Source organism: Tachypleus tridentatus, chromosome 13 (genome assembly GCF_004210375.1).
Source record: "Tachypleus tridentatus isolate NWPU-2018 chromosome 13, ASM421037v1, whole genome shotgun sequence".
Lineage (NCBI taxonomy): Eukaryota > Metazoa > Arthropoda > Merostomata > Xiphosura > Limulidae > Tachypleus > Tachypleus tridentatus.
This window is the reverse complement of record NC_134837.1, coordinates 61,204,146-61,232,124: the sequence shown is the minus strand read 5'-3', so window position 1 is coordinate 61,232,124 and position 27,979 is coordinate 61,204,146. Positions and strand designations below refer to the sequence as shown.

Genomic DNA, 27,979 nt, shown 5'->3' with positions numbered 1-27,979 from the left:
TGACCCTCAGATTACACAGAAATAAACAAAAGTGAAAAATGGAATTATAAATCTAATGCAAGTCATAAATAAAGAACAGGCATGCAGTCAAAAATTAAATATTCAGAAAGGGAGTAATTACCATATTAAAGATTACAAAATCAAAATCTTTCAAATTTAAAAGCAAAGTTAAACACTTATGTTAATGACATTGCTGAGTTTCAGAATAAGGTTTATTTCAAGTTTGTATGCTTCTTGGTATCTACTGCTCATGGAGAATGTGTCATTCTCCTATTGGTAATGGACTATTGCCACATGATGAATACATCCCCTCCTAGTGCAGTTCATGTCAAAGCATGCAATTTAGGTGGAAGAAAATCCAAGGCTAATAGTGTGTGCAAAATCACAAGGGTAGGTGCACAAGAAATAAATACTGTGTGGGGAGATAAATGGATTGTTTCAGAAACAAGAGTTTTGTTAAGCCTATATGACTAATTGGGAATGTGAACAAAACAAATTATATTAATACAAATGTTAACACATAACAGACTGTTCTTTTGATCACAACTTTAAAACACATGTGCAACATGGGCATGTTCCACACAAGGTACACTTGCTACCAGCTAGTTATCTAGACAATTAACATGATAATAAATAGTTGCATTATTTTAATGTCCTGCATGTCTGTACCTATGAGAATGTGACAATTTGTGTACATCAAGAAACTTACATGTTTTGGGACTGGAGCGATAACGTTGCATAACAGCAACTAATCTTGGCTCCACGTTACCCAGAAGAGGTCGTTTTGAAGGGTCACCAGCCCAACACTCTTCCATCAACTCCCAACATTCATTATCAAACTGTGGTAAACGTTCTGGGCGAGACCCTATAAAACAAGAAAATACAAGTTTTTGTTACTGCACAACAGCCTACAGCTAACACCACTGAGAGCAGATGAAACATAAATTACATACTGAATTGTTTTGAGTTTACTTACTAATTATAAGAATTTTTGTGCAAATTACAGCTTTCACAGTAAGGAAGAATATTTTTAAACATGATAAAGCTGCAACTTGTATAACATTAAATTACATAAATAAAACCATGCATGTTTTTTTCACAGTGTACACACACACAGCAATACAAAAGCAAATCAAGAACTTAATTATCTAGAGATGTTTTTCACCTGGTAGCCTTGAAACAGAGAAAGTAATACTCTAATACTCTTTTCTTAAATGCTTATTTAGAAACATGTTTGTGTTTCTGTTTTTGAATTTTACACAAAGTTACATGAAGGCTATCTGCACTAGTTGTCCCTAATTTAGCAGTGTGAGACTAGTGGGAGGGCAGCTAGTCATTATCACCCACCACCAACTCTTGGGTTACTCTTTTTTTTTTTCAATGAATAGTGGGACTGACCATCACTTTATAACACCTCCACGGCTGAAAGGGTGAGCATGTTTGATGTGACGGGAATTCAAACCCATGACCCTCAGATTATGAGTTGAGCACCCTAACCACCTGGCCATTTCAGGTCTTAGAAACATGAAATTATAAATTATTCACACCTCTAGCTCAAGAGAGGGTTTTAGTTTTCTTATTTAATGAAAAGCTAATCAACAGTTGTCACTAACCTGAAGTATGCAGAAACCAAAATATCTAGTTTATAATTTATTTATTTATTTTTAATAATAAAGCACACCTACAGAAAATGCATCCAATGTAATAAATTTTAACTAATTTTGTGACCTTTAAGTTCCAACTGTTACTTTATTGCATTTTTGTAGCAAATTAACTGTCTTCATGAACTGCAGGAAATATGTTAAGTACATCTCTGCTACAAACGTGGGTACAATTTAGACACACCTGGACATACAATATTAAAAAAAACCAAAAACAAACAAACTTGTAAAACAAATAAATAAAAAATTATAATGGCACATCAACTGCACAAAAAGAAACTTTAAAAAAAGCCTCGTGATGACTACAAAACTTGAGGTTAATAATTTGATTTTGGTAATATTTACACTAGCTTTCCTATTTAAAAAAAAATTAAAGAGTCTTTCATCAACAACTTCAAGATATTTTATATAACTATGGTACATCAATGCTCTGCATCAGTAAACTTTATGACTCAAAAATTACCACTGTTCTTTCAGGAACATACTGTTTACTCAACAATATATGTGTATAGTTTAGCCCACAACAGCAAAGTATTTTACTGTGAGGTAACTTCACACCATGATAGTGCAGATTTACATTTTTTCATCCCTCACTAGTACAGTGGTAGGTCTATGGATTTACAATGCTACAATCAGGGGTTTGATGCCCTTCAGTAGGCTCAGCAGATAGTCCAATGTGGCTTTGCTATAAGAAAACACACAGTTATTCTGATTGAAATTTTCATACATAACAGATTTTAATAAGCAAAAGATTAAAACTTTGCACATGACTCCTGCTTGTAGATATACTAATAATATTCTTATATCCAACTGTCAAAGCTATCTTGTCACATAACTGAGCAAATTTTATCTGCCAGAACTCACTCTGAAAAAAAATTTCTTTCACTAAAAATAAAGCATAACATCTGAATTTAAACATCAGCATCGTTTAGTAAATTAAAGTTCATATCTTTCAATGAAATAGGTTTGATTCAGTTTGAAGTGATAAACTTTTTATTCCCAAATAGAAATATTTTAAATATGTTATGCTACAATTTTTACTACTCACAGCTTATTGAATACAGACTTTTAAAATAGAACTTATAAATATTCTTGCTGCTGGTTATGGGTTTGGACGTTCTACAGAATATTGTGATGTTTTTAATATTTCACATATATAGTTTAATTCGTTTGGACATTATTTATGGTACTAGTGAACCACTTCAGTGTATTGCCCATTGCTGGTGTTATCACTCGTTAGTTTATATATATATATATATATATATATAGATATATGTGTATCTCTGTGTGTCTGTCTCTCTCTCTCTGCGTCTGTCTCTGTGTTATATATTAGTAAACACTAACTATACAACCGTCCTGTATACTGAACCACATTATGTAATTAGTTACATTACATGAGTTTTCTAATTATTTTGTTTGCTATGTTTACAACTGTTGTAACTTTCTAAGTCTTATTATTACTAAACTTTAAGTTTTATTGCATTCATCTTTCGACTTTTAATGGATCCTAATATGTTTAACACATTGTTTTATTTGTATTTTAATACTGAGCTTTACTTTTTAATTATAGAATCATAGATCTAGACATTTATCACACGATTCAAGTGTTCAGTTACTTCTTACCTGTATCTTTTATACATTAGTTTTTAGGTGAATTGGTAATGTCCTGCTACTAACTCTAAGATACCTGAAAAGTAACACATGTCATAGTAATCTATCTCAGATGCTGCATTCCTCTAAAGCTATACTACCAGAGCTCTGATGTTTCAATGGTCACAAGATGCTTTCAGGGAAAGTTATGGAAGTTTTGTTTATGTGCAGTAATAATGATGTTACATTGTTGAACAAACATTACACCAATAAAAATACTTAAGGCCAACAGCTTGTGTTTGTATGTTCCACAAGCAAGTCATAGTATATTATTTCTTTACTGTTACTTTCATCAACATTATTAATAAAAATGCTTATTTTTTATTATTATACCTTTATTATAAAGGCTGTTTTGCATTGTTAATCTATTTTATGTATTTAGAACCAGCCTACATCTTCTGAGCTAGATAAACCTTTTGCAATGTTATGACTTTAAAATTGAAAATAGAATTACAGTGAAGGTACACAATTGATGAAGCAATGCCTTCTAATCTTTATAAGCAACAAAATAAGAAAAACATATCATTCATTACAAGGATGACTTCAGTCCTGCTGTGAATGTCGGTGAACATTAAAATAACTTTCATATCTATTATAAAAACACTGCCTAAATCTCCTAGAGCTACTGAGAATCTCCTTGATCTACCATACATAACACCTTACCACCTCCTGAAAACGACTGACAATTTCCTAAAAGTACAGTGCTAAATATGCTGCCCCTCTAAAGATTTGAGGTGTTTGTAAACACAGTATCAAATAGACTCATTTCAAGTAGCACAGACATACATAATTAGGTAAATGTTAAACAAGATTGGGCAGTTGGTGGAAGAGAGGTAGTTGAACTTGATTGGTCAGTCACCTGTCCAAACATATAAACTTATCATGATAACAAAAAGTATTGCAGGGTCTTAAAAACTGTTTCCCTGAAATTGATATCATGAACTCTGGCTGTCTGAGAATGAAGATAAATTACCAAGTTCTTTGAAATCTGAAGAAAAATCTACAAAGAAATGGCTATCTCTTTTAGGTGTTTGAAAGTACCACAATATAAACTTTATAAGAAAACAGAACTCCAATACAAGATTGTGTGTACACCATTTTACTGTTGACCTATACAGAGGACAAACACAAATGAGTATTTGAAATATGAAGTGGAAAAGTCAAAACAGTATCAAAACTTTGTTAAGAAAAATACTCACTTAAAGATACCTATGATGACATTTTGTATACATACATTGGTTGTCAACTACCTTAAGTCAATAAAAACATTTTTGCTAATTCCAGAAAACATAATGCAAACAAATATTCATTAGTGTGAAATTTCTGAAACTTAAAACAGCTGTACAATTTGATGAGGAGTGATATCATTATATTTTAATGATAAATTTAGCAGTTGTAGTAACAAGTTAGATTATACTTTATAGAGTGTGACTTGCCAAAATCAGTAAGCTCTAAGTTTTGCTAAAAAAACAAACATTCTTTAATATAAACAAGTAGTGTAGAATTAATAGCAAAACACATGTATTCACCCACACAGCCAAAAAAATACTACATTTGTTGATGATAATTTGTAAATCTTGAGGCTTATATTTAACCCATAAAAACTGGCAGTAATATTTCTCCTTGAATTGTAAGCCTCTTCAAATTTTCAATATTGTACTTTGCTTACAAACAAATTTTATTAAGTAGATTTATATCAGTAAAAATGATAGAAAACTTTGAAAAGTACAATAAAATTCAATAGTTTCACTCAATGGTTATAGGTAATAATTTTGAAAAAAAAACTACCAGTTGAAAAAGATAATTTAATTTCAAATAATAAAAATCATCATATGAAACTTTTTTAGCTTTATTATTTTTATGATAACCTGAGAAAGATTTAAAATACTTGATTTACATTTTCAAAAACTAAATTATTTAATACACCTTGTACATCTCTAGAATACAACATGCCAAGGTTAGTTCATATCCATAACCTGCAGAGGCAATGTTTGGGTCTTAATCTACCAAATTGGTTTAGAATAGTCATAGTATTCAACTTCAGGTCTTAATCTACCAAACTGGTTTACATTAGTGAGGTTATTCAACTTCAAAAAGTAGAAATGCAACAGTATCATACTGTACTAACCTTTTCTAACACAGTTCCAAAGCTGATCTTTTGTCTGACACTGCTCATAGGCACAAGGAAGTTGCACGTGTCCTGCACACAGATACCAAAAGAGTATTCCAAATGCATACACATCTACACTGTTATCATACTGACCACTAAACAATTCGGGAGCCATGTGGATCGGAGTGCCAACTATACTACCAGACATCATAGCTTCAGGCTTGCAAAACCCCAGATCTGTAATCTTTGCTCTATTTTTGTTGTCAAGCTACAATAAAATTATACAGTTCCATGAACAGACATGCCAAAATTAATTATAAAATACTGTCAGAGTAAACATAACTATAACACTTAATCTAACATAACTTCTAAACTAGTATGTCTTTTATTCTTAGCATACTGTTAAGAAAATAATAATGGAATGCCATTGTAACCCCCTCCCAACCCTTTAATAAAATTAAGTTTCTTAAAACACTAATTCTGTTCTATTTCATGCAATCACTTTTTATAAGGTTTCTCTATGTTACACATAGTTTGATAATATTAGTAGACACTAAACACTTGTAATAACAGATTCATTCATTCATCTTAAAATACAGCTTTATCATGAAGAAAGATTTGTTGCTTGTAGTTTTGTTTTCCTTTAGTGTTGGGTTTGCCATGACACCTCCATGCAAGTTATACATTCATCAACAAGTGAAAAATTTCAGTCATTTAGATAAAATTTGAACTCTGAGATTACAAATATTTAATCTCTTAAGAACATATAATAATTTAACATTGTTTTATGAATGCAGGTTGAAAGATTTTCCTGAATTATAAAAAACAAATTAAGAACCACTAATCAGGTAGTTACCCAAAGTTATTTGTTTACAGTTAGACTATGCAAAACCTTTCATTGCATAGGTTTTTGATGAATAATAACCAGAAAACATTTCAATTAATTTAATCCTTAAAACAAAATAAATAAAAATAGTTTAGATAAATGTTCCATGATATTATAAGCATTCTCTTTTTTTTTTATATTGGTTTAGTATGTACTCGTGTAATAGTTTAGATAAATGTTTCATGATAATTTATATATATATATATATATATATATAGGTTTAATATATACTCACATAATTGTTTAGATAAATATTCCATGATGACAGTTTTTTTTTAAATATTGGTTTGGTATATATTCATGTAATTGGATGAGTTAATTTATCTACAAAAGCAGGAAATATCCAAAACTTTATCAAATAATTAATCATTTAGCTTGCCTCTTAATAACCTGCATATTTACTGAATGCTGATTAACCTTTCAACAACATAAGTATATCAGTCAATGAGATCTTTCCAAGTACTTAAAAAATAGACAAAACTGGTACAATGCAAAGTATTGGTTACTGTTCATTTTTATACGTTGCTAAGACATGTAACAACTTAATACTTTTCCATTCAACAACTAAAATCTAACTTATGCAAACACTGACTATCCACTTTCTTACATAATATCTTAAAACTTGTCCAAGTGAGATTACATAAACAATGTTTAGGTGTTTAAGTTTAACAACCCATATTTTCAGTTGTCCAAGCAAATATACTCTTATGAACACTGAACTCACTAGTTATTGTTCGAATGATGTTTGGAACCTGCAACACAAAAAAAGTGTTGAGATACACAAATTATTTTCTTATGACAAGAGGATAGACCTTGTTCAGAGAGGAACCTAAAAAAAGAGTATTACATATACTTAACAGATAGCTTTCAACTGACCAGTACATTTTTCAGTTTAATGTCCCGGTGAACAAGGCCTTGACTATGAAGAAATCTGATACCTTGTATAACATCCAGTGCAATCTGAAAAGGTGTACAAAATTTCAAGTCATTTGACAACTCAGACATAAGCACATCAAACAAAACAAAATAACAAATTACAGACAAAATCAATGATAATGATGCATATTTGTACTAATTCTACTAATGTTTTACTCTTTAGCAGGGTTTGGCACTACTTCCAACATGATTCTTCAATCAAAAATTCTTTCAAATATTTAAGCCTCAGAATATGTTTAACCTACCTTGACTATTTTGTTGAAATTAATATAAAACAGTCAGAATTTATTCTTACATTAAACTACCAGATGTATAGCTGTACAAGCTAAATATAATATTAAAAAATGTGTAAACTCTATTTCAGTGTCTTAGTGTTTTGTGCTACAAACTCTGCGAATCTTTATTGAAATCATCTTACTAATTTTGATTCCAATACACAAATACAATTTGTGTTCAACCTTATCTGTTATTTCAATAAAAAATTCATTCTGATTGGTGAAAATAAAGTGTTATTACAAAGTATTGTAAACTATGTTACCAAGTAGTATCAAATAACTTATTTACTAAACATAATTTTGTCACCAAGCAACTTGCTCGTAGTCAATCACTAAAGTATTTTTCAGCAAAGCAGATTTAACTAAGTGGATCTTAACCATTATTACTTGTATTTTGATAATCTATTGATCATTATATTATAATCATTATAATTTTTCAATAATAGTACAATATTTTTACCTTAAGTCGTGTATTAAAGTCCAGCCCAGCTTTAATAGCAGAGTGGAGATCTCGTTGCAGCCTTTCCATAATAAGTAGAACAGCTGGGGTATTTCCACCTCCATAAGAATAGTCAATCACAGAACCTTGGATTTGAACAATACGTTCATGTTCTGCTATACTTCTACAAAAGTAGATAAGAAATAATCATATTTACAAATACACCAAGAGAAAAAGTAAGCTATATAGTGCTCAATTCTGACCAGTGGACCTCAGGTGATCCTAAGAAAGAAAGAATGGGTGCTATTCTTCTTTTACACTTAGAAAACACCAAAACTTCAATGGATTGTTTTAAAGTCATTTATCAAACATTGTAATTTACACTTTTACTTTCATGTAAGTGTATACACAGAGATGCATGCATACACACACACACATGTATATTTAAATCACTGTAAACTACCAAAGAAAGACACCCAGTGGCATAGCACAAAATGGTGGGACCACCCAAGAAAAATCATGTTCAAGGCTACCCCTGGATTGTTTGGAAAGAATTGAATTTAGGGCTGGCCCAGGCAGCCCAGGGTTCCACTCTGAAATATTACTCACCATTTTAAAATATACTTGCCAACACACTCACTGTTTTCACAATGACTCTATGCAAAGGATTAGTTTGTCAGACAGTCCTGCTGCAGGAAAGATTAAAGTTAACGTGGACTTGTGTAAGCAGAACTGTCTGACACAGTTAACGTGGACTTGTTTAAGCTTCTGAGAAAAAAATATGAATTACTGTTGTATCCCTAGATTTCCTGACGTCTTTGTTGTGTTTTTAATTTTTATGCAGACCTTTAACATGTGCTAGATGAACTTGGATGAGTTAAAATGAATTAGGAGCCCCCTGTGCCATATGAATTGTGAAAGCATTTTTAACTTCACTGCATATTCTATATTTGCTAAAGGATCATAAAATACCATTACATTTTTTAATAATTAATGCTAATTTCTATATTCAATATAAAATGTGAAGTAAGAATTACTAATAATCATAATATTCTAAGGGTATTATATATTACTCTTGCATATAAAATTATTTTCACTCAAATTTTAGTTATTTATAGAACAAATAGTTCTTCTCTGCAATTCGTAACCTTTAATAGAAGTTCATGGATGAAAATATTACACCTTTTATCAGCAAACTTCAGATTATAATTTTTATCATCAATTTTACCTAGTGTAAAAGAATTCCATAGCTAAATCATTCCAATGTTTATCATCAGGAGGCACCACAGACTTTACAGCACATGGAGAAAACCCATTCCAGGATTCACAAGAATACACAACCCCATACTGTCCTCGTCCAATCTCTCTCTCGAGCTTGGGAACACCTGTTATTGACAAAAACCTACCAATAAGTTTTTAAAAAGGTACAAATCATTTATATTTTAATGTCTCTGTGGATATTAGCATTTGGTTTAATGTCTCTTAGATATTAGAAGTTTTCTTAATATTTTCTTATGAGCTGGAGTGATCTTCAAATCATACTCATTCTAATGCACCATTTGAGAGTCTATAATGCGAGTTCATTTAGCACATTCGACTTTATTCATTACAGAGCTTAGGAGTGCAAATAACTGTTTTTATATAGTATTTATTAATCTAAATAACATGTTTCAATTAAATAATAAATGTATTACATTTCTATTTTTACAATACAGTAAAATAATGCACTGCTACAAAAGTGAGGAATATATATTGGTACTGTGAAAAACAACAAAATGTTAAATCACAAAGTTGTTTCAGAACATATCTTACTCACAAGTGCAAATAGTGCACCTAAGCTACCTACCATTGTATATTACTAGATTTAGAAAAGCACTACCATATGTATGTTCTGATAGAATAAGTCAGAAAATGATGTAAAATTGATACATGCATATCTGTAACTTACAGTTCTTCATGCATATCTGTAACTATTCTTGTTATTAGATTAGCTTGATACACTAATTATATTATGGCACCAAGCCCCCAGGAAACTTACTTTATGTGTCACGTTAGATAAGTGGGAATAAGAACTTTGGACAAAGTTGTTGTATCACAAAAGAAGGTAGGCACAATTATCTCAGAGTTTCTTAATCACATAAAATGAAAGTTAAAACAGCAGCAGTAATGAACAAACTTACCAAAAAGCACCATATCCCTCAGTGAAGTAGATTCTAGGGCACACATTGCAATTTTTGGAGCATAAATTTTTCTAACCTGTTTAAAATGATAAAAAAGGGTTTATATTTATTACTTTTCAACAAGTTATGGTAAAATGTTTTATCTTGTTTAATCAAACAAAATGTTGCACAATGAGCTATCTGGGTTATGCCATCCTAGGAATCAAACCCCAAATATTAGAATTATAAGCCCTAAAGCTTACTGCTGGGCCACCAGAGGCAAAGTAAATTAAGGTGTAGGAAACATTAGATAACAAATACATCGACTGGTATAATGACTTCAACAGAAAGTTCTGAAATAAGATTTTACTTCTCATTTATACTATACACGTGCCCAAAAGCATAAAAATGATCCAAAAGCTTGAGAGTTCTTAAAGGACAGCCTTTTCTCTACCTAGATTCTTAGATCATTTATGGACTTTTAAAGTTACACTGCAATAAGTGACTCACTGTGCTATCTTATGTCAAGATATTCACATGCATGTAGTTTTTACACAAAATGCTACCTGTCACAAACACTTGAAGGAAGTTTATTTCAAAGTGAAATGTAAAATGACAAATATTCTATTTTCTTACATTAAAGGTAAAAAAAAACCAGATGTGCAATTTTCAATGTTAGCTCTTTACATTCTTGTGAAACTGACCTGACACCTTAAAAATGATTTAATAGCAGAATATAATATAGAACCCAAATTATTGGATTGAAAAGCAGAAACAAATTTACAATAAAAGTCTTAACATAAAATAAATACTTATTAAATAATATCAATAAAAAAATTAGTGTAGCAATGTTTTTTTAAAAAAAAGGAGAGACACCTTCAGCCTTTGTTCTTTGGTGCATTTAAGCCGAGCCAAATGCATAGATTCTAGCTGTTGCAGGGATGTTGCAAACTGCTTGTGTGAGGCTTTTAGTTGATCTTGAATCTGAGTACAGATGGAACTTGCAAGGCGAGATTCATTGAGGCTAGCTAACATATCTCCTGCTACTCTTCTTTTCCAAGCTCCATCTATTCTAGGTGGTGGTTTCCAGAACAAATTCTGAAGTAACTTGAAAAAAGAAAAAAAAAAAAAAAATGCTGATGTTCACTGGAAAGTTCCTCTATTTACAGATTAACTGTAAGCTGCCAAGAAAATTAACAAGAATAATAGTAGTTTAATTCGAAAATCTACATTATCTGATGATCCACAGACATAACATAAAACAAAAAAAGTAAAACTACAGTTACAAAATTACTACTTTACCAGTTTTGAAAAACTGAAGTACAGCTTCAGAAACAATCAGAGACCAATAATATTTTAAGAAAGGAAATGATAAGGAAAGTAATCAAGTTATTTAAAATCATTAAAATACACATACATCTAATAAAGTTACCAGTCATTATATCTGGGTCTTACCTGCTTAATTTTCTCAAGAAAAACTGCAAGAACCGAAGTACTTGTTTTAACTGTCAGGTCAACCTAGAGTGGAGAGAAACCATCATTTGTGCTATTTAAAACAATGAATAAGATTTGCTTAAAATAGTAATGTTAACATTACTTGACAATTTAATTTTGGAAAAAACCCTAACTTAGCATGCCGTACCAATCTTAGAATTTGATTCAGGCAAAGTTAACTCTATAAGTACTCATACCTATACACATATGAAACCTTGAAACAAGAAAAAATTTATAGATGTATTAAAAATAGAAAAATAAAAATATACATACATAATCAATAATGCTGTTTGTGTGTGAATTTAAACTCATGAAAATAAAGCTTTTATTTAACTATGAAAGACTCAGATTAATTGTAATTTATAAGAGTGATATTTTAGGTCCTGTACTGCTCTAGGAACTTCTTCCTTCTATCTTTATCACACTCAATCTAATGGTCACAATTACAGGTACCACACTAGACATAACATTTTGCAATGCAGCAAGCTTCTACTGACAGCAATGTTGATCTTAGACTACATATTCTCAATAAACAGGCCATTAATTTTTTGAAGGTGTTGACTCCAGAAATATGTCAACAGGTCAAAAGGTATAAAAGTCCACTGGAGCACATAAAATTGAAGACTTCACAGTTAGATTTGTACCTAAATGGGCATTTGTTATTTCACTTTCTCTGATCATTTTTATTGTCGAAACTGATGTTTTTGGTGTGTGGCTACAATATTGTGAGTTTATGACCTGTGAGTCTTCATCAAGTACAAATCGTCGTTTATTATTTTTTAACTGTAGTAAGTGATATGCATAATTTCATTAAACTGACCTTCTAGGTCAGAGAATTCTCTTTTCTAACTAGAGCTATTACTTTGTGAATGTGGTTGTTGTTCTCAATTCCCTTCAGAACTCACTGTATCCTAAACACTGCTATTCAAGTTGTTTCACTTTCATAAATATATTAAAAATTGTCTTCTTTAAGATGTTACCTCCTTTGGCTGTATATAATGTAACAAGTTTTGCATATAAATATCCTTCCTTGGAAAGAGCTGTGACACACTATCCATAAAACATTTATGGTGTGCAGTATTACCATGGTTTAACAATGTAAACCAAACATAGGTACTAAATATGTAGTCCACAAGGATATGGACTTATTCGAGCAGCATACCTTCATCATTTCATTTGCCAAATATAAATTGCTCATATAAAGTGTAGTTAACTTTCTGTTCATGTTATACAGACAATTGCGTGTTAATATAATTTTACAGGCTTGGTTTGATTTGTTTAGAATTTTGCACAAAGCTACTCAAGGGCTATTTGCGCTAGCTGTCCCTAAATTAGCAGCGTAAGACTAGAGGGATTTGAACCCGCGACCCTCAGATTACGAGTCAAACACCTTAACCCACCTGGCCATGCCAAGCCGATTCTGGAGGCACTCACCATTATTACAGTCTATATTACCACATCCAGTTTCACTCTGTCTAATGACTATGTATCTTGACAATAACCCTATAGCATGGTTTTAATTGCAAAAGGCTCCCTTATAAACTCTCACATCCAAAACACACCACTCCTACCTGACATTTTCTGAAGTCCATTTAGTATATGAGGAAGATGGTTTCCCATGGAGCAGCTAAATCAACAGTTTAACTGCCAAGAAATATACAAGTACTGCATCTGCATGGTTACTTGGCTGGTTTGTCTTCATATAAAATATAATAAATACCTGTTTCATGCTACAGCTGCTTGAGGTATGTGACACTTCAAGACATATCATTGGAAACCTTATCTTGACAAACTCATATCCTGACATTATGGTCATGGATTTCTAATTTTTTACAAGATAGTGCACTTTATTCATCAGGAGTGGGATACAACTTATTACAGGGGCCTTTCTGGTTGGTCCTCGTCTATCAAGTTAATCTACGTTTCTTTCTTTTCCAATGCAATTCAGTATAAGTGATAACTAATCCTGGAAATTCTAATTCACTAATCTGAACATATCCTTATTATACTAGTTTATATTTTGCATTGAAAAGAGCTGTCACATGCTTTTCCCATCACATTTTCTATGAAAAATCATATGGTATCAAAATGTAGTTCTGATGAATGTTCCACCACAACTTTTTATATTGATGGTACTGTTGTACAACTTAATAATTTACATATTTAAAATGGCTTTAATATGTACTCAATTCTGTATTTTTAAAGAGTACATTAACTTGAACAGCAATACATAAAAACATTATGAGCTTATATAATTGATTAACCCAACAAATATAAAATAATTATTTTTATGTAACCTTTATGAAATATACATCATTTAAGTAAAAGAAAAAATCAAACACCTGATATGCAGCATTCAAAATTTGCTTCAGTGCACTACTTGCTGGAACAGATTCTTCAAGTTCAGAAAATGCCTTTTCCAAGTTAGACAAACACCGGACTAAGGTGCCTGATGGAAATAAAACAAAGTTATACATTGTAATCAAGTAAAATTCCTTTAGCTCAAGTTACTAATGTTTTATTTACTTATGTAAATAAACAATCATCTTAATGGCCAACAATCTTTCACTATTTATTTAAATACTTCATTTAAAAGCATTATCATGATACAAAACATTTCTTTACTAATGTACTAGTAGAAGGAGAAGAAATAAAAACAATTATCTTTGAAGCTAAGAGCATTAACTTTATATTTTTTGGTTTGTTTTTTACAGTGCAGGTTAACTACTAAAAATATTAAGGTCTAGTAAGAAATATGTATATATCTTATCCTAAATACTCAGTATTAACTTATATAATTTACTCTGGCTAGGTATTAAAGCATTACACATCATAAAGATTTAACCCTGCATTAGCTTTCTGTAAAAGAATTCTGTTGCCACTTTTCTATTATTAACTGATAATAAACTATTATTCTGGAAATAAAAAACACTAACACGACCTCTTTTTCTTCATCAATCAATAAATGAACAATGAATATTACAACTTGTTTCTTTTTTACCACTTACATTTAGTGCAACAATTTAACATAAACAAACCAAATACTGAAACTGCTGAGAATAACAAACATGTGCTTCCATTTGTCAGTGCCAATGTCTACAAAATATTTGGTGTCCTTGAAGGCCCCGAAAGACTAATGAAGGCTTAAATAAAATATCATAGATTCCTCTAACATACATTAATTATTTTGATATATTTTGCTAAAAGTCTGTTATTGTTTTTCATCATTTAAACCATAAAACTCTCCAGCTAAATCTAGCCACACAAGTATGTTACATCACACTGAGGGATAAAACCTACTTCATGACCAGTTGAGCATCAGTCCATCAGTCCAGTTGAAACAATGAAATGGACTGCCCCACAACCAAACTACTTTAGGTACTTGTGCATTTTCAAGAATGTTATGAGAAAGAATAGTTGTGCAAAACATTCTGTACACCTCACTTCAAGTGACAACTTACATGATATTGTTCACTCTGAACTAAATCCACACTCCCAATATACTTGAAACCCTCTGAAACATCTTAATGTAACTCATATCGGAAGAAATATTGAGAAATTTAAAAGTAGTTTTTGTTTCAAAATATCATTTATGTGGCTGTACCAGTTTTCAAGTACGTATGTTAATCCAGTTCTGAGGGACCCCAAAACTCCCTCTGACCCTTCATTTGGAAACAAACCTTGCCAATTTCCAAAACCTGAATTTAAATTGTTTTGAACAGCTCCTTATATGATGAATATTAGAAATATGGTAATACCAAAAATCATCTTTAATTATGGATATTTCAGAATTTCTTCAAATTCCATCATTAGTGTTAATATTTCAGAATGTTAGTTTACAATATTCTAATTACAAACAACAGTTGAAGCTATTTAAGTGGTAACAGTATATAGTATTATGTAGGATAAAATGTGAACACACACATTTATTGACATTGTTAAAACAAAACATTACATAAAAAGGCTTAAATATAGTTATAAATATTGCATATTTAAGATAATAACAATGGTAATAATAATAATAATAAAAAACACTGAGAATTTGGACTCAATTAAAGTAATAACAAGTAAGAGTTACTGTTATTTAGTGTTAAATAATCATTAAAAATAGAGGCTTTTTTTCATAAAGAATTCATAACCTGTGGTTGAGAATTTTAAAGTTTTCCAGAAGTAAGCAGTGATTGTTATTCTCACCATGCAATAAGATACAAGGTGTAAGTGTTAGATTATATCTGCATTCTAGATGAAATTCATGTGTTCTCATGCATGTGTTTGTAGGTGACATGTAGTGTTACAGCTACCACAAGTATACTTATATATGACTAAAGAACATATAGGAAGGGGTAGAATGTCTTTGATTTTAAATATATTTTTACATCTCAATATGGCTTAAATTTTGAACATTAATTATGTCTTGATTATTTTTGGAATTTGAATTTAAAATTTGTTTACTCATAAAAACACCCTCTCCTATTAAACAGGTTGGATTTTCTGCCTTGAAAAAGCTTGCCAATAACCAAAAATAACCAAAGTACTGTTTTCCAGCCATATAAAGGTACAGGTGTTATTTTATACAGGTCTGATATCTCAAAAACAGAAAATATTTAAATTACAGAAAAAAATTTAAAGTTAACATTTTCTAACACTGATAATCTATTTGAGTGGTTCTTACCTCAACTCACCCAAAGATATCTTGACTTTGGTTTGCCCTCTAAGCATTACTAAAAGTTTTGAACAGTTCAACAGTCTTTTACATCTTCTTTATTTTTACATCTCCACAGTAACATCATACTTCACTACCTATACTAATACAGAAGGCTCCCTCTATCACTGCAGCACAATCCCCAATTTTGAAAATTGGCATATACAAACCAGAAACAGGAAAAAACATCTAAGGGAAGCACCTTTTTTTTTTGGTATTGAGTATGAAAAGTGCAGTTCATCTAGTCAGAAAACATCCAGTGAAAGTGCTTTGCATTAATAGTGTATGTCATGATCATGAAATGTGATCAACCCAAGTAAAAAAAAAAGCTAGGAGAAGTGCTTTGGACTGAGAATATGTTAATAGTGCATGATATGAAACATGATGATGATAGCCCTCTTCCTACAGAGTGGGTACATATGATTAGTAAATTTAAATTATTATACAAAACTCACTTGCATGATGGTTTCCATAAGAGGCATGTTGGAGCTTTGAATTCCAATAGAAATATGATAAAGTTTGTGGCATGTATTCAAAATAGTTCACAAACAGAGGACAGCATAAAACAAAAAAGCTAATCTTATGAGCAAGGGGAGAATACTGTATCAGAAATTAATAAATTCTTTTTTTTTTATAAGTTTGTTGTGTTTTAGTAAAAAGATACACAATGAGTTATCTCTGAATTTCAATATGTGAATTTTATAAACTTACCCAATGGAAAACAATTTATTAATTAAGAATGTATTCACCTAGAAGTTCATGTTTGTTATGTTTCTAAAGGTTTAGTACAAATAATAATGTATCTAAATAACAATAAAACCCAAAAGAAATTTCAGTAGTAAAATCTGGAATATTTGTGTGTGTGTGTGTGTGTGTGTGTATTTCGTATAGCAAAGCCACAAAGAGCTATCTGCTCAGCCCACCGAGGGGAATCGAACCCCTGATTTTAGCGTTGTAAATCCGGAGACATACCGCTGTACTAGCGGGGGGCAGGAATATTTGCAAGAGCTAAATTGTCACTCATATGGTTTATGCAAAACATAATATATCCATAAGTATAACACATAAAACTTTTCCTTTCCTACCAATAAAATGAAAAGTAGGAAAATAAAGTTAGAAACCAGGCCATCAAAAAGCCTACAGTATGAACATATGTAATGAAAGGTTTACACATAATATTATAAAAACAATACTGATAAACATAAACTTAAGAATTTAACTTTTACACTACTGAATTTTCTATTTCCATCAATCACTAAAGCAAAGTGTTTTCTCAAAATAACCTATAAAAGTTATCCTTTTCATACACAGAAAATATATATTTCTGATAGGTACTTACCTTCTCTAAAATGTACAGCTATTTTCATTTAGTGCAGATCTCTATATGAAAAAATGTTTTTTTTGAATTCCCATGATCAACTGCAACTTGCATGTAAATTATAGGAAAGCAACACACCTTCTTGATGCATATGAATCCCTCTATTTGATTCCACTGAACTATCATTTCAAAACTAGGCAGAAAAGTACTAGTTTTCAGTGGGGGAGGAACAGTGGGAAAGTTGAGAGGTGGTAATTGTAATTACCTATCAAAAATAAATTTTCAGTATAGAAAGACAATAACTTATATGGTACATTACCTTCTCTCACATGTATAGCTGGAATCCCCCATTCAATAGGCAGAAGAGCAGATACAAGGTACAGAAAATAAGCATCCTTCAAAAGTGTTCATAGAACACCCATGAAGTCTGATCCTCATTGGAAGAACAACACTTGGGAGACTGCACCACTTCTTTAACTGGCATACTTTGTGCCCAGTGTGTAAATAAATGTTGTATGCAGAAGTAAAAAGTGGAAGAACAACCAAATAAAGAGACAACTGTTTGGGTTGGAATCTGAATCACAGCATAGCAGAAGTTCAATTCCACAGAAGAAAAACAGTATAAAAACCACACACATACAGAAACGTGGAGAAGCTAAAATGGAAGTATTCCAAGTTTTAGAATGGCTAAGGCATGACAGATCATATGCAGTTAATCAACTCAAATCTAAAACCATGCAGTATTGGTTTTAGAGGTTAGTGTTAGAGTAAAGTGACAAAATCTTCCAGGTGAGTACCTCACTAATTATATAACCACCTGAAAAAATGAGGGTAAAAAAAAAAATCACTTCAGGAGATAAAACTTCTTGGAACTTGAAAAATGATCCACCACATGGTGAAAAACACCAAGAACAAGACAAAAAAGAAGGTCCAATGTTCAGCCACAAAGGGAACAGGAGTAGGTACCCCCATACTGATTGAAATACACCACAATGCTGGAACTGTTGGAATGAAGCATGACCTGTTGCTGTCATACTACTAGAAGAAAATGAACCAATGCTGTGCCACCATAATCTCCAAGATCTTGAAATAATAAAATAATACAATCAGAGACCATTGCCCAGGATCCTCTTGCTAATGGACAACACTCCATAACCTTGGAGAGAAGCAACTGTGATTCAATGCAAATCTATACGAGGGGGAGGAAATAGTATTCCCTTCATTTTGCTTTTCTTGTTCAACCACCAATGCATCTATTCAGTAAGAGATGGAGGAAAGGTAATTAGGGAGTCCAAGGGATTCTGGGAAAGATTCTCTGGACCATGTAGAGACCTATGAGAGAAAGCGTATAAGAAACCAAGAAAGCAGGAAATACACGGACAACCAAAAACACTATCAAATGGAAGAGTGGAGAAAGATGAACTTGAATGGGAAAGTGTGAAAAAATACACCCATGTGGATAAGACAGTGGGTAGCCAAAAGGAAATGTCCCCAACCTTAGAAACCAACCAACACAAGCTACTACTGTCAGCAGCAGGTGTGTGTCCTGAGAATACTCTAGTTCAGAATAAGCTAACAGGAGCAAGTCACACATGTAGTGGTAGAAACACAACCACAGAGCATACAGAAGTCAGTGAAAGCCATGACCCCCTAATAAAATACATACAATGCTGAAGCAAATCCAAACAACCAAGTGCTAAACTGATATACAACCCTGTTGTGGAGAAACCTTGGACAGCTTCTGGATTGATAATAAATATAAATATGGAAATAGGAATTTGAAATATCTACCTTGGTCATCTATAGTCCTGGAGAAAAACCCATTTTAAGTGTGATAAAGGACTTCATAGAAAATCAGGAAGAACCAGAAGAAGATTGAGGCAGAACAGATGAATCAGAGGACAAAAACATGTAAAGGTTGTCTAACAGGCTTGATAATGCTGTGATAAATGGATCAGCATGACCTTGTATAGGCACAGACAGGTAGCTCAATTCCAAGTTAATAGGAAGAAAATTGGTACAGAAGACAAAGGTGTAAAAGAAAAAAAGAGGATAAAAAACTACTTGTGACAAAACTTTGATTACCCAGTGAGCTAAAGCATAAAGATCAGAAGTCCACAGAGGATAAGACACACTGAAACAGGTCCTCAACTGAGAAACAAAATGTTCAGCATGAATCCAAATGTCTGAGGAAGGAGGAAAATCAAGGAATCTTAATGATAGGTATCATGTAAGAAAAAAAAAAATTAATATTTTTATATGAAAATAGACCTACCCGAGAAAATATATCCAAAAAAGGCAGAGTTAAGCCTAGTGGATCTCATGGAAGGTGCATGGGAAGGCACAGCATAGTTAAGATGAGAAAAAAAAACTAACAAAATCATCTTCATCATAAACAGGTCAAGAAAATACAGAAAGAACAAACACATGGTTAAAACAAAATGGACGACACATATAATGATCAATCTTCTAAAACACAATAGCTGAAAAATCCTAAATCAAAGCTCCCTGAATACAGTTGAAAAGAGGGAGTCGCATGCAAGAGAAAGGTATGTCACACTCCTATGGTGGAGGGTTGTCACTCAAAGAGTTACATGTGAAATGCAGTTGAATTACACTGATTTTGATGTAGGCAGCAGTTTAAGATTTGTGGCATGCAAAAAAATATTTGCATGTAGATGAAAGCATTGAAAGAGAATAGCTACACATGAGAGAAGAGGAAATGTACTGTATTGGAAATCACTAGTGAAAATATCACTTATTGATCATATGTCTCTATATTAAGAGTTATTACAAATTCCATTGTGAATCTGCTACATACAATAAACATTAATAGCAGTCAATGTACAAAGTCTGACTGCAGCTCCCTACCTACAAAACTCTCTCGCAGACAATCAACAGAACCAATCAGTTTTCCAGCAATTGCATTGCTCAGCCTACTCAGGACAAGATTCTGAATCTGTATTGTGCAGATATGAAGATCTTGTAGAGACAATAGCTCCCCTTTTTCAGGCAGATTCAACCCTATACGAGAGAATGTAATTTATATTATTATACTCAAGGACTTGCATGCTGGATGTAGATAATTTTTCCTCTAACAATACCAAGCTAAATAAATTCAACATCATACCACTCTTGCTTGAAAAAAATATAACAATTAAATTTCTTTATTATCTTACTTATGTAATAAACTGGCCACATTAACTTTTGTAACATTTTAAATACAAATTTTACAAACCAGTCTTGTTTACAAGTACACCACTTATCAATTTGTCTAGTTAGCAGACAAGATGTTAAGCACTTAATTACATCATATTAACTTTACAACACTCAGAACAAAAGCTGACTATATTTCCTTCAAAATAATGTTATAATAATAAATGATTAAATTTGGAATGTAAATTATCGTCATTACATATAAATTATATTATTTACTACACACTGAGCAAACACAGAACAAGAATTGGTTCTCTTTCAAACCTTGAAACTGATGATTGGCAACTTCCTCTAACAAATCACTCTTCATTCCTATGATTGTAGAAATGATAAGCTGACGTATTTCTTCCTGCTTTGTATTTACTGTTGTCATCAAAGATGTGTAAAGCTCTGTTTCTCTCTGACAGATGTATTCTAAACGTCTGGGTGTTATTACCATATCTCTGGTCATGTCAAATGCTGTGAGAATAAACATCCGAAGGCATCGATTGCAAGCCTCATTTAAAACAGTACAAGCTTTGACAAGGAATGATTGTAAAACACGTTGGACAAGCAATAAGATGCTAAACAAACAAGAAAATAAGAATAATTGAGAATAATGTTTTTTGTAATTTTAGAAATTTGGAAAAACACTAAATATTTAGCTGAATACAAGCTTTAAACTTTAGACCACGATCAGTTTTAGTGCAATTGAATTCAAATTGATACTACAAACTCCTCGTGCTATTATAATTTTATAAGCTTACCTAGTAATTAAAACAAGCAAAATTATCTGAAAGTTAAAGTACACTGAACAAACCTTTCTTCAAACAAGTGCTAAACTTAGCAACAGTGTAGTTGTAACCAGGAGTCTGTATAAATACAATAGTACTGTTTGTTGTATGTACATTATCTGAAAGTTAAAGTACACTGAACAAACCTTTCTTCAAACAAGTGCTAAACTTAGCAACAGTGTAGTTGTAACCAGGAGTCTGTATAAATACAATAGTACTGTTTGTTGTATGTACATTAACTACTTCACAAGTTGTAGATGGATCTTCACCAAAATTGATAAGGACATTTATCACATCAATGTGAGGTTACATACAAATTTTCAGTTTTGTGTTTTGCAGCTTTTACAGACATTTTTAGTTTTTATCACTACTTTACTCTCTGTAGATGGATCTTCACTACATGTGGTATGGAGGTTCATTCGGTTCATGAAAAAATATATGCATATTTTCAGTTTTACATTTATCTTTTTCATTGGTGTTTTTGCATTTTTACCACTGCTTCAATCCCTGCTAATGGATTTATACCAAATCTGGCATGAAGGTATTTTAGGTCCATGGGGAGGTACATAAAATGTTGTGGTTACACATTTTATGTTTTAAAGTTTTTATGGGTGTTTTTTTTTTTACAATTACATACAAAAGAAGCAACTTGTTTTTGTCTAAAGGTATCCTTTCACTAATTTAAATAACTTCCATCTAAGGGATGGATTCTCCAGTTAGTAGGAAATAAAACATTAATATTCACCATTAGACATGCGAGACATGTCATAATAATAATAAAAACCAATGTTAGACACTTTTTTAATGAGAAGGTTCACCATACCACAACATTCACTTGTAATATTTAACTTCTCAATAATTCCAAAATATTTCATTTAATTCAACCACTATCCAGTGATGAATGGTATAAGACATTACCTATATATAATGTGTAACATGAAAAAACAACTGATTAACAAGAAAATTAAATGCTTTATTAAATTACCTAAATTAATGTAAAAATAACACATTTAGTATGCTTTTTTTTTTTTTTCCCAATCTGGCTTACTTATAACTGTCTCAGCTAGGTTCATGGATAATGCCAATATGATAAGTCAGATCAGACAGGATAAGAAAAAGTATTAATCTTACTAAATCAAAGTAAGAAGTCAATGATTGTAGTGTGCATGATATTTAGAAAATGTATTACTCTGATAACATTAGTTGAACTTCTGAGAAGCAGATTCTGCCTGGAGCATTTTGGTTACCTGGTTATTTGGTTAGATTGACCTTTTCAATGACCAGCTAAAATATTTTCTTGTGGAAACAAAACAGATTAAAAGCATGCATCTTAGAACAGCTAGTATGAGTATTAACACTTACTGATAAGAAGAGAACAACGTTTTGACCTTCCTAGGTCATCTTCAGGTTAACAAAGGTCTAAACATAGCTCTCTCTTTATCAGTAAAAGTGTTAATACCAATACCAGCTATTCTGAGATACATTTTTATTTTTAGTGGGTTTTTTGTCAAAGATTAAAAGCATAATCAAGTTACATACATACACAAATATAGGATAAGAATATCTGAAGTAAATATCTGGTGAACAGAGAGTACAAGAGTTCTACTACCTTTGCCCACTTTAGTGATTATTATATTATCATTATTAATTTCAAATTTTATTGATTTAACTTGTGTTGGCTCTTCATCACCTTCAATGTAGTTCTTGGAAGAAGTTTGAATAATGTTATAGCATATGTGATTTGTTACATTTCTTATGGTGCACTTCCATATCTCTAAATCCTTTATTTAGATTGATTAGGAATAAAACACATAATAAACTTAACAAAGAAAATGACCATTGTATCTCATGGGCCCTCAGCATCTTTATATATAACAAATTAGTTCAGAATGATCAACACTTAACAACTAAACAATAAAAATTCTTAATTCTAATCGTTCAAAACCTTAGTTCTTGTGATACCAATCTGGAATAAAAATGAGGTGAAACTATACCTTGGGAATTTATCAAAACTTTCAGACAATTCACTACCCACTTCGTATGGTTCACTCCTCTGCCTCTGAATACTTTTTTTCTGGTTACTTTGGCATAAAACACTAAATCCTAATCCATAAAGCTGTTGAAATAATGAAGACTTTGTGTTTGAAATTTGAGATTCAGGTTCTCTTTGATTGTGGAGTTTTTGATAATGCTCAATTTGAGAGAACTCTTTATAAGAAAATAGTTGGAGGGGACGTGAATAACAAGAGACTACAGTACCACGGTCATGTTGTTCTGATTCTGTTAATTCACAAGTTGGCAGAGGTCGAGAACACACAAAATATACTGGTTGAGCTGGAGCAATCTTTCTAAGAGCCATTAAATCATCTTGCTCCTAGAATAAAAGAATTAATAAAACAATTTTTTACATAAAACTCATAAAAAGATTTGAGTTATATATGACCTTCAAAGATAAATAATTGATGATTAAAGGTTTTAGGTCACTGTCATTTCCTTCAAACATATAACAATATTATTTAAATCAACATACTCTTGCTTTATGATTAAACACTTTCACAATTGCTATTTAATGTTAAAGGTCATTGATACGGTAAACCATTTTGAAAACCTTCTTTAATTCATTAAAAAGCTGCTTATCTGTAAGGGTTTCTTACTTCATTTGGCTTGGCTAGTTTGGAATTTCACTCAAAGCTACACAAGAGCTCTCTGCACTAGCCATCCATAACTTGACAGTGAAAGAAGCTAATCAAGATTACCCACTGCCAACTCTTGGACTATTATTTTACCAATGAACAGTGGTATTGATTGTTACATTATAATGTGTACCCAACTAGAAAGATGAGCACATTTGGTTTACCAGAGATTTGAACCCATGACCTACAAGTTGTGATTTGAGCAGTTTAGCCACCAGGTCATTTCACAAGGCCACAGTTTTTCACCCATAAAATGCAAACTTGTCATTTGAAGACAATAAAACTTACTGAGCTCATAAACAAAACAATGAAATGTGAAAAAACATTTTACCTTACAACAAAACAATGATGAACTATAAAGCCCACTCAGTTATAAATATAACTGTACTATCTAATATTCATATCAATAAAGAAGCATACTCTAAACCACACCACTCAAGCTGTGGAAGATAAACATGTTATCAAAATAGATAGCTATCAGCTTTAATCACTAATAATTATATATAATTTAACATTCTTATGTACTTCCACTTTAAATTGGCTCGTGTATGTGTGTGTATATATCCTATTGGATAAAAGACAGAAAAAACTTTACAAAATATTAAAAAAAAATTAAATATTTGGAAATTGTTTCTTATTGAACTATAAACCATTCTTTACAATAAACAGTCAAATATGTGAGAAAATCTTTAAAATGCTTCATCTAAAAATGGCACATAACATAATGCCATAAAGACAAGATTTTATTTAGTTTATTTAAAAAAAACAAACTGCATGAACCTTTTAAAATAAACAAGCTGAACATCACAAAAGCTTAAAGGGGTGGATGCGAGGTTGGGCAACATATCTATTTGAGGTATCATGAGAAATATCATGAAATTCTACCTCATTATTCATGTGTCCTTTTAAGTGGGTTTAAGATGCTGAAGAATAGGAAGCAATGAAACATTCCTTACATGTTTGATCACATCCTATAGGCTTCTTCCCACCCCTTTAAGACATGTCAAACTTACCTGTAAATAAGAACTATCTAGGTTACAATACAATATAATACGCACACGTGCGTGCGTGTGTAAAAAAACTTGTACTTATTTTATTAAAATGTATCCTATAAAATACTATGTACATTTATTACCTTTCTTTTACAAAAAATACCTTAAACAAAGCTAGACTACCTTTTCTGTTAATGAATTGTCTTTGATACAGTATATCACAATCGGTGTTAATCCTTCAATACACCGGTTATACATCTGGCTAAATTGATTGTTGTGATTAGATGGGGAAACTATAACTTCCACATCATTCCATAAAAGATGGTGATTCAGAGAAATTTCTAATACAGCTGTGTTTAATTCTGGATTTTCCTTATGGTCCTTCTGTGTTATGAAATAGATTTTATTAAAAATCACTACTAAACATAAGACTTCACAACTTGCTTCTTTTTTCTTGGTAAAATATCTGTCAATTCTTTATTATGCCAAATGCAGTACTAAAACTTACAGTTAAATTTTTCAATACAAAGATTAATCCTTTATAAAAATGCAAAACAATCACTGTTAAAATTCCATCACTAAAAATTATGGTTTTATATTACATCTGTTTGTCAAAACACTATGGCATTTTCAAACATAGTACTTTTGTGTACATTTTATATATAACTAAATTATTTAATGTTACAAAACAATCACAATTTTCAATTTAACTCGCAGCATGCATCACAATACTTAAAACAATATTGTCAGAAATAAGATATGAGGAAATGTTTCATCAAGATATCTTGGTCTTGACAAAATGAAAAGTAATAAACAAAATACAAAAGAAGACAGTGAACAAACATACAGCTTTCTTTAATAAATTTGTTACACACTGAAATATCTTAACTCATTCTAACGACTTAAGCAATAAGGAACTATTCGCCCCTCATATATTTTTCAATTTTTCACGTGAGTATTCTGCACGTAGTATGGCATTCTTGTTAACAAAATGTCTACAGGTTCTAAACATCTACTAATCTTTTTACTAAAGTAAAAACTGCACACACCAACAACACAAAACATGAACCACTTTAGTCCTGTGTCTGACCCCGTAAGGAAAAACAAGTCATGCCAAGGGTTGGCTCAGATAATTGTACAAATTAACAAGAGTAAAGAATTCTTCTCTTGTATAAATGTGACATATACAACATTAGATTCTGGTAGACTACCAGAATTTGTCTTGTTTGAATTTGGGCAGTAAACAAAAATTTCCTTCGTCATTGTCCTGTACAGAAATGATACAGAATTATATTCGTAAATTGTCTTACAAGGATGGGTTCAGAACTCTTCTCATCCCAACAAGCTACGAGTTAAATGAACACATGTAAGCCAGCCAGTAAGTTGAAGATTGACACAACTTTCATGAATATAAATCATGTTTTACATGTTCATTTCTGTCTATTTCTTTCCTTTACTGTCTTTGTTTGATTTAATCTCTGCACAACATCTTCAAAATCTGCAAATTGCAGATACTCTTAAACCTATCTGTTGGATGTTAGTGGACCTGATTACCACAAAATGACATGTTTAATGTAATGTACTGTTTTTACACAGAAAACAAATATCAAGAACCTAAATATCAGCATAAAAACTTTGAGTATTTTCACTAATACAGTGCCAATATTTTACAAAAACTTTATTAAAATAATTATATGGTTGCTTGTATTGTATGAAACAGATGAGAAACTTGGTAATATTAAAACTTTACAATGATGAACATACCTGCAAATAATATGAAAGTTTGCAAACAGGATGAGATGGAGATAAAAGGTTAGCCTTGCTAAATATCACTATACTTTAGAACACTGCACATTTTACAAGTTTTGAAAACCATTGTATGTGATGTATTATAATAATCCAAAATTTTACTCACCCTAACTTCTAAGTTTGCTCTAGGAACAGTGTGCCATGGTTGTTCAACTAGATTTTCTACAAGTTCATAGTTATTACTTAATGCCAGACTGATCTTTGTCTGGACACCATAAGAGAGCCGAACCTAACGTGAAGAAGCAGTACTGAGTATAACAAGTTCTCTAGCACAAAACTTAAACACTAAACAAAAGAAATTCATTATCGACCAAGACTATGTTTCTGTACTTACCTATAAATATATTATTCACTTATTTTTGAATACTGATATACTGAGGTTTCATTCCAATTTTTGAATTTCCATGATTTTTTATTTTTAATGGCCTTGTATTATAGAATGTAAATAAAACTTAACAAAATTTGTTGTCATTAACAGCTACAAGATATATGGATGATTTTTTTTCAGATTTCATTATTTAAATTACTATTTAAAGTTTACAGAGTACAATGAATATGCAAATATACTTTGGATTAGCTCAGAAAAAGTTGGTTAGCCCATAAACAGAAGCATACCAATTACCTTTGTAAAAGAAATCAACAAGGTTGCTTCAAATATATTAGTACTAGAGCAAAGTGATTAATTAATGCAACCAATTTCTTTTGAGTATCAATTATATAGATTACCATGTAAAATAATTGATTAATGCCCTGAAAAAAAACAACAACAATTTCTGATTATTCCAACTATTTAATAACCAAATATTAACTCAAGACCTCAACAGATGTTGCCCATCACTCCACACAAGATAAACTTCATTATTTGA

At 31.4% G+C, this 27,979-nt stretch overlaps 1 protein-coding gene across 5 annotated transcripts in view; it reads right to left on the bottom strand.

Annotated features, from left to right (window-relative positions):
• LOC143237505 (dual serine/threonine and tyrosine protein kinase-like) overlaps positions 1 to 27,979 on the bottom strand; it is a 61,616-nt gene that overhangs the window by 7,028 nt on the left and 26,609 nt on the right. For 4 of the 5 annotated variants that reach the window (XM_076476847.1, XM_076476849.1, XM_076476851.1 and 1 more), the window contains exons 3-16: positions 27,220 to 27,342; positions 25,488 to 25,688; positions 23,614 to 23,993; positions 21,111 to 21,409; positions 20,502 to 20,654; positions 13,953 to 14,059; positions 11,572 to 11,634; positions 10,993 to 11,223; positions 10,138 to 10,213; positions 9,186 to 9,342; positions 7,979 to 8,141; positions 7,184 to 7,267; positions 5,440 to 5,689; positions 710 to 865 (exon numbers count right to left, since the gene is read on the bottom strand). In XM_076476847.1, the coding sequence (XP_076332962.1) occupies positions 710 to 865; positions 5,440 to 5,689; positions 7,184 to 7,267; positions 7,979 to 8,141; positions 9,186 to 9,342; positions 10,138 to 10,213; positions 10,993 to 11,223; positions 11,572 to 11,634; positions 13,953 to 14,059; positions 20,502 to 20,654; positions 21,111 to 21,409; positions 23,614 to 23,993; positions 25,488 to 25,688; positions 27,220 to 27,342 (2,443 nt within the window). The remainder of the gene's footprint in view (positions 1 to 709; positions 866 to 5,439; positions 5,690 to 7,183; positions 7,268 to 7,978; positions 8,142 to 9,185; positions 9,343 to 10,137; positions 10,214 to 10,992; positions 11,224 to 11,571; positions 11,635 to 13,952; positions 14,060 to 20,501; positions 20,655 to 21,110; positions 21,410 to 23,613; positions 23,994 to 25,487; positions 25,689 to 27,219; positions 27,343 to 27,979) is intronic. The other variant, XM_076476848.1, reaches the window with a different exon arrangement.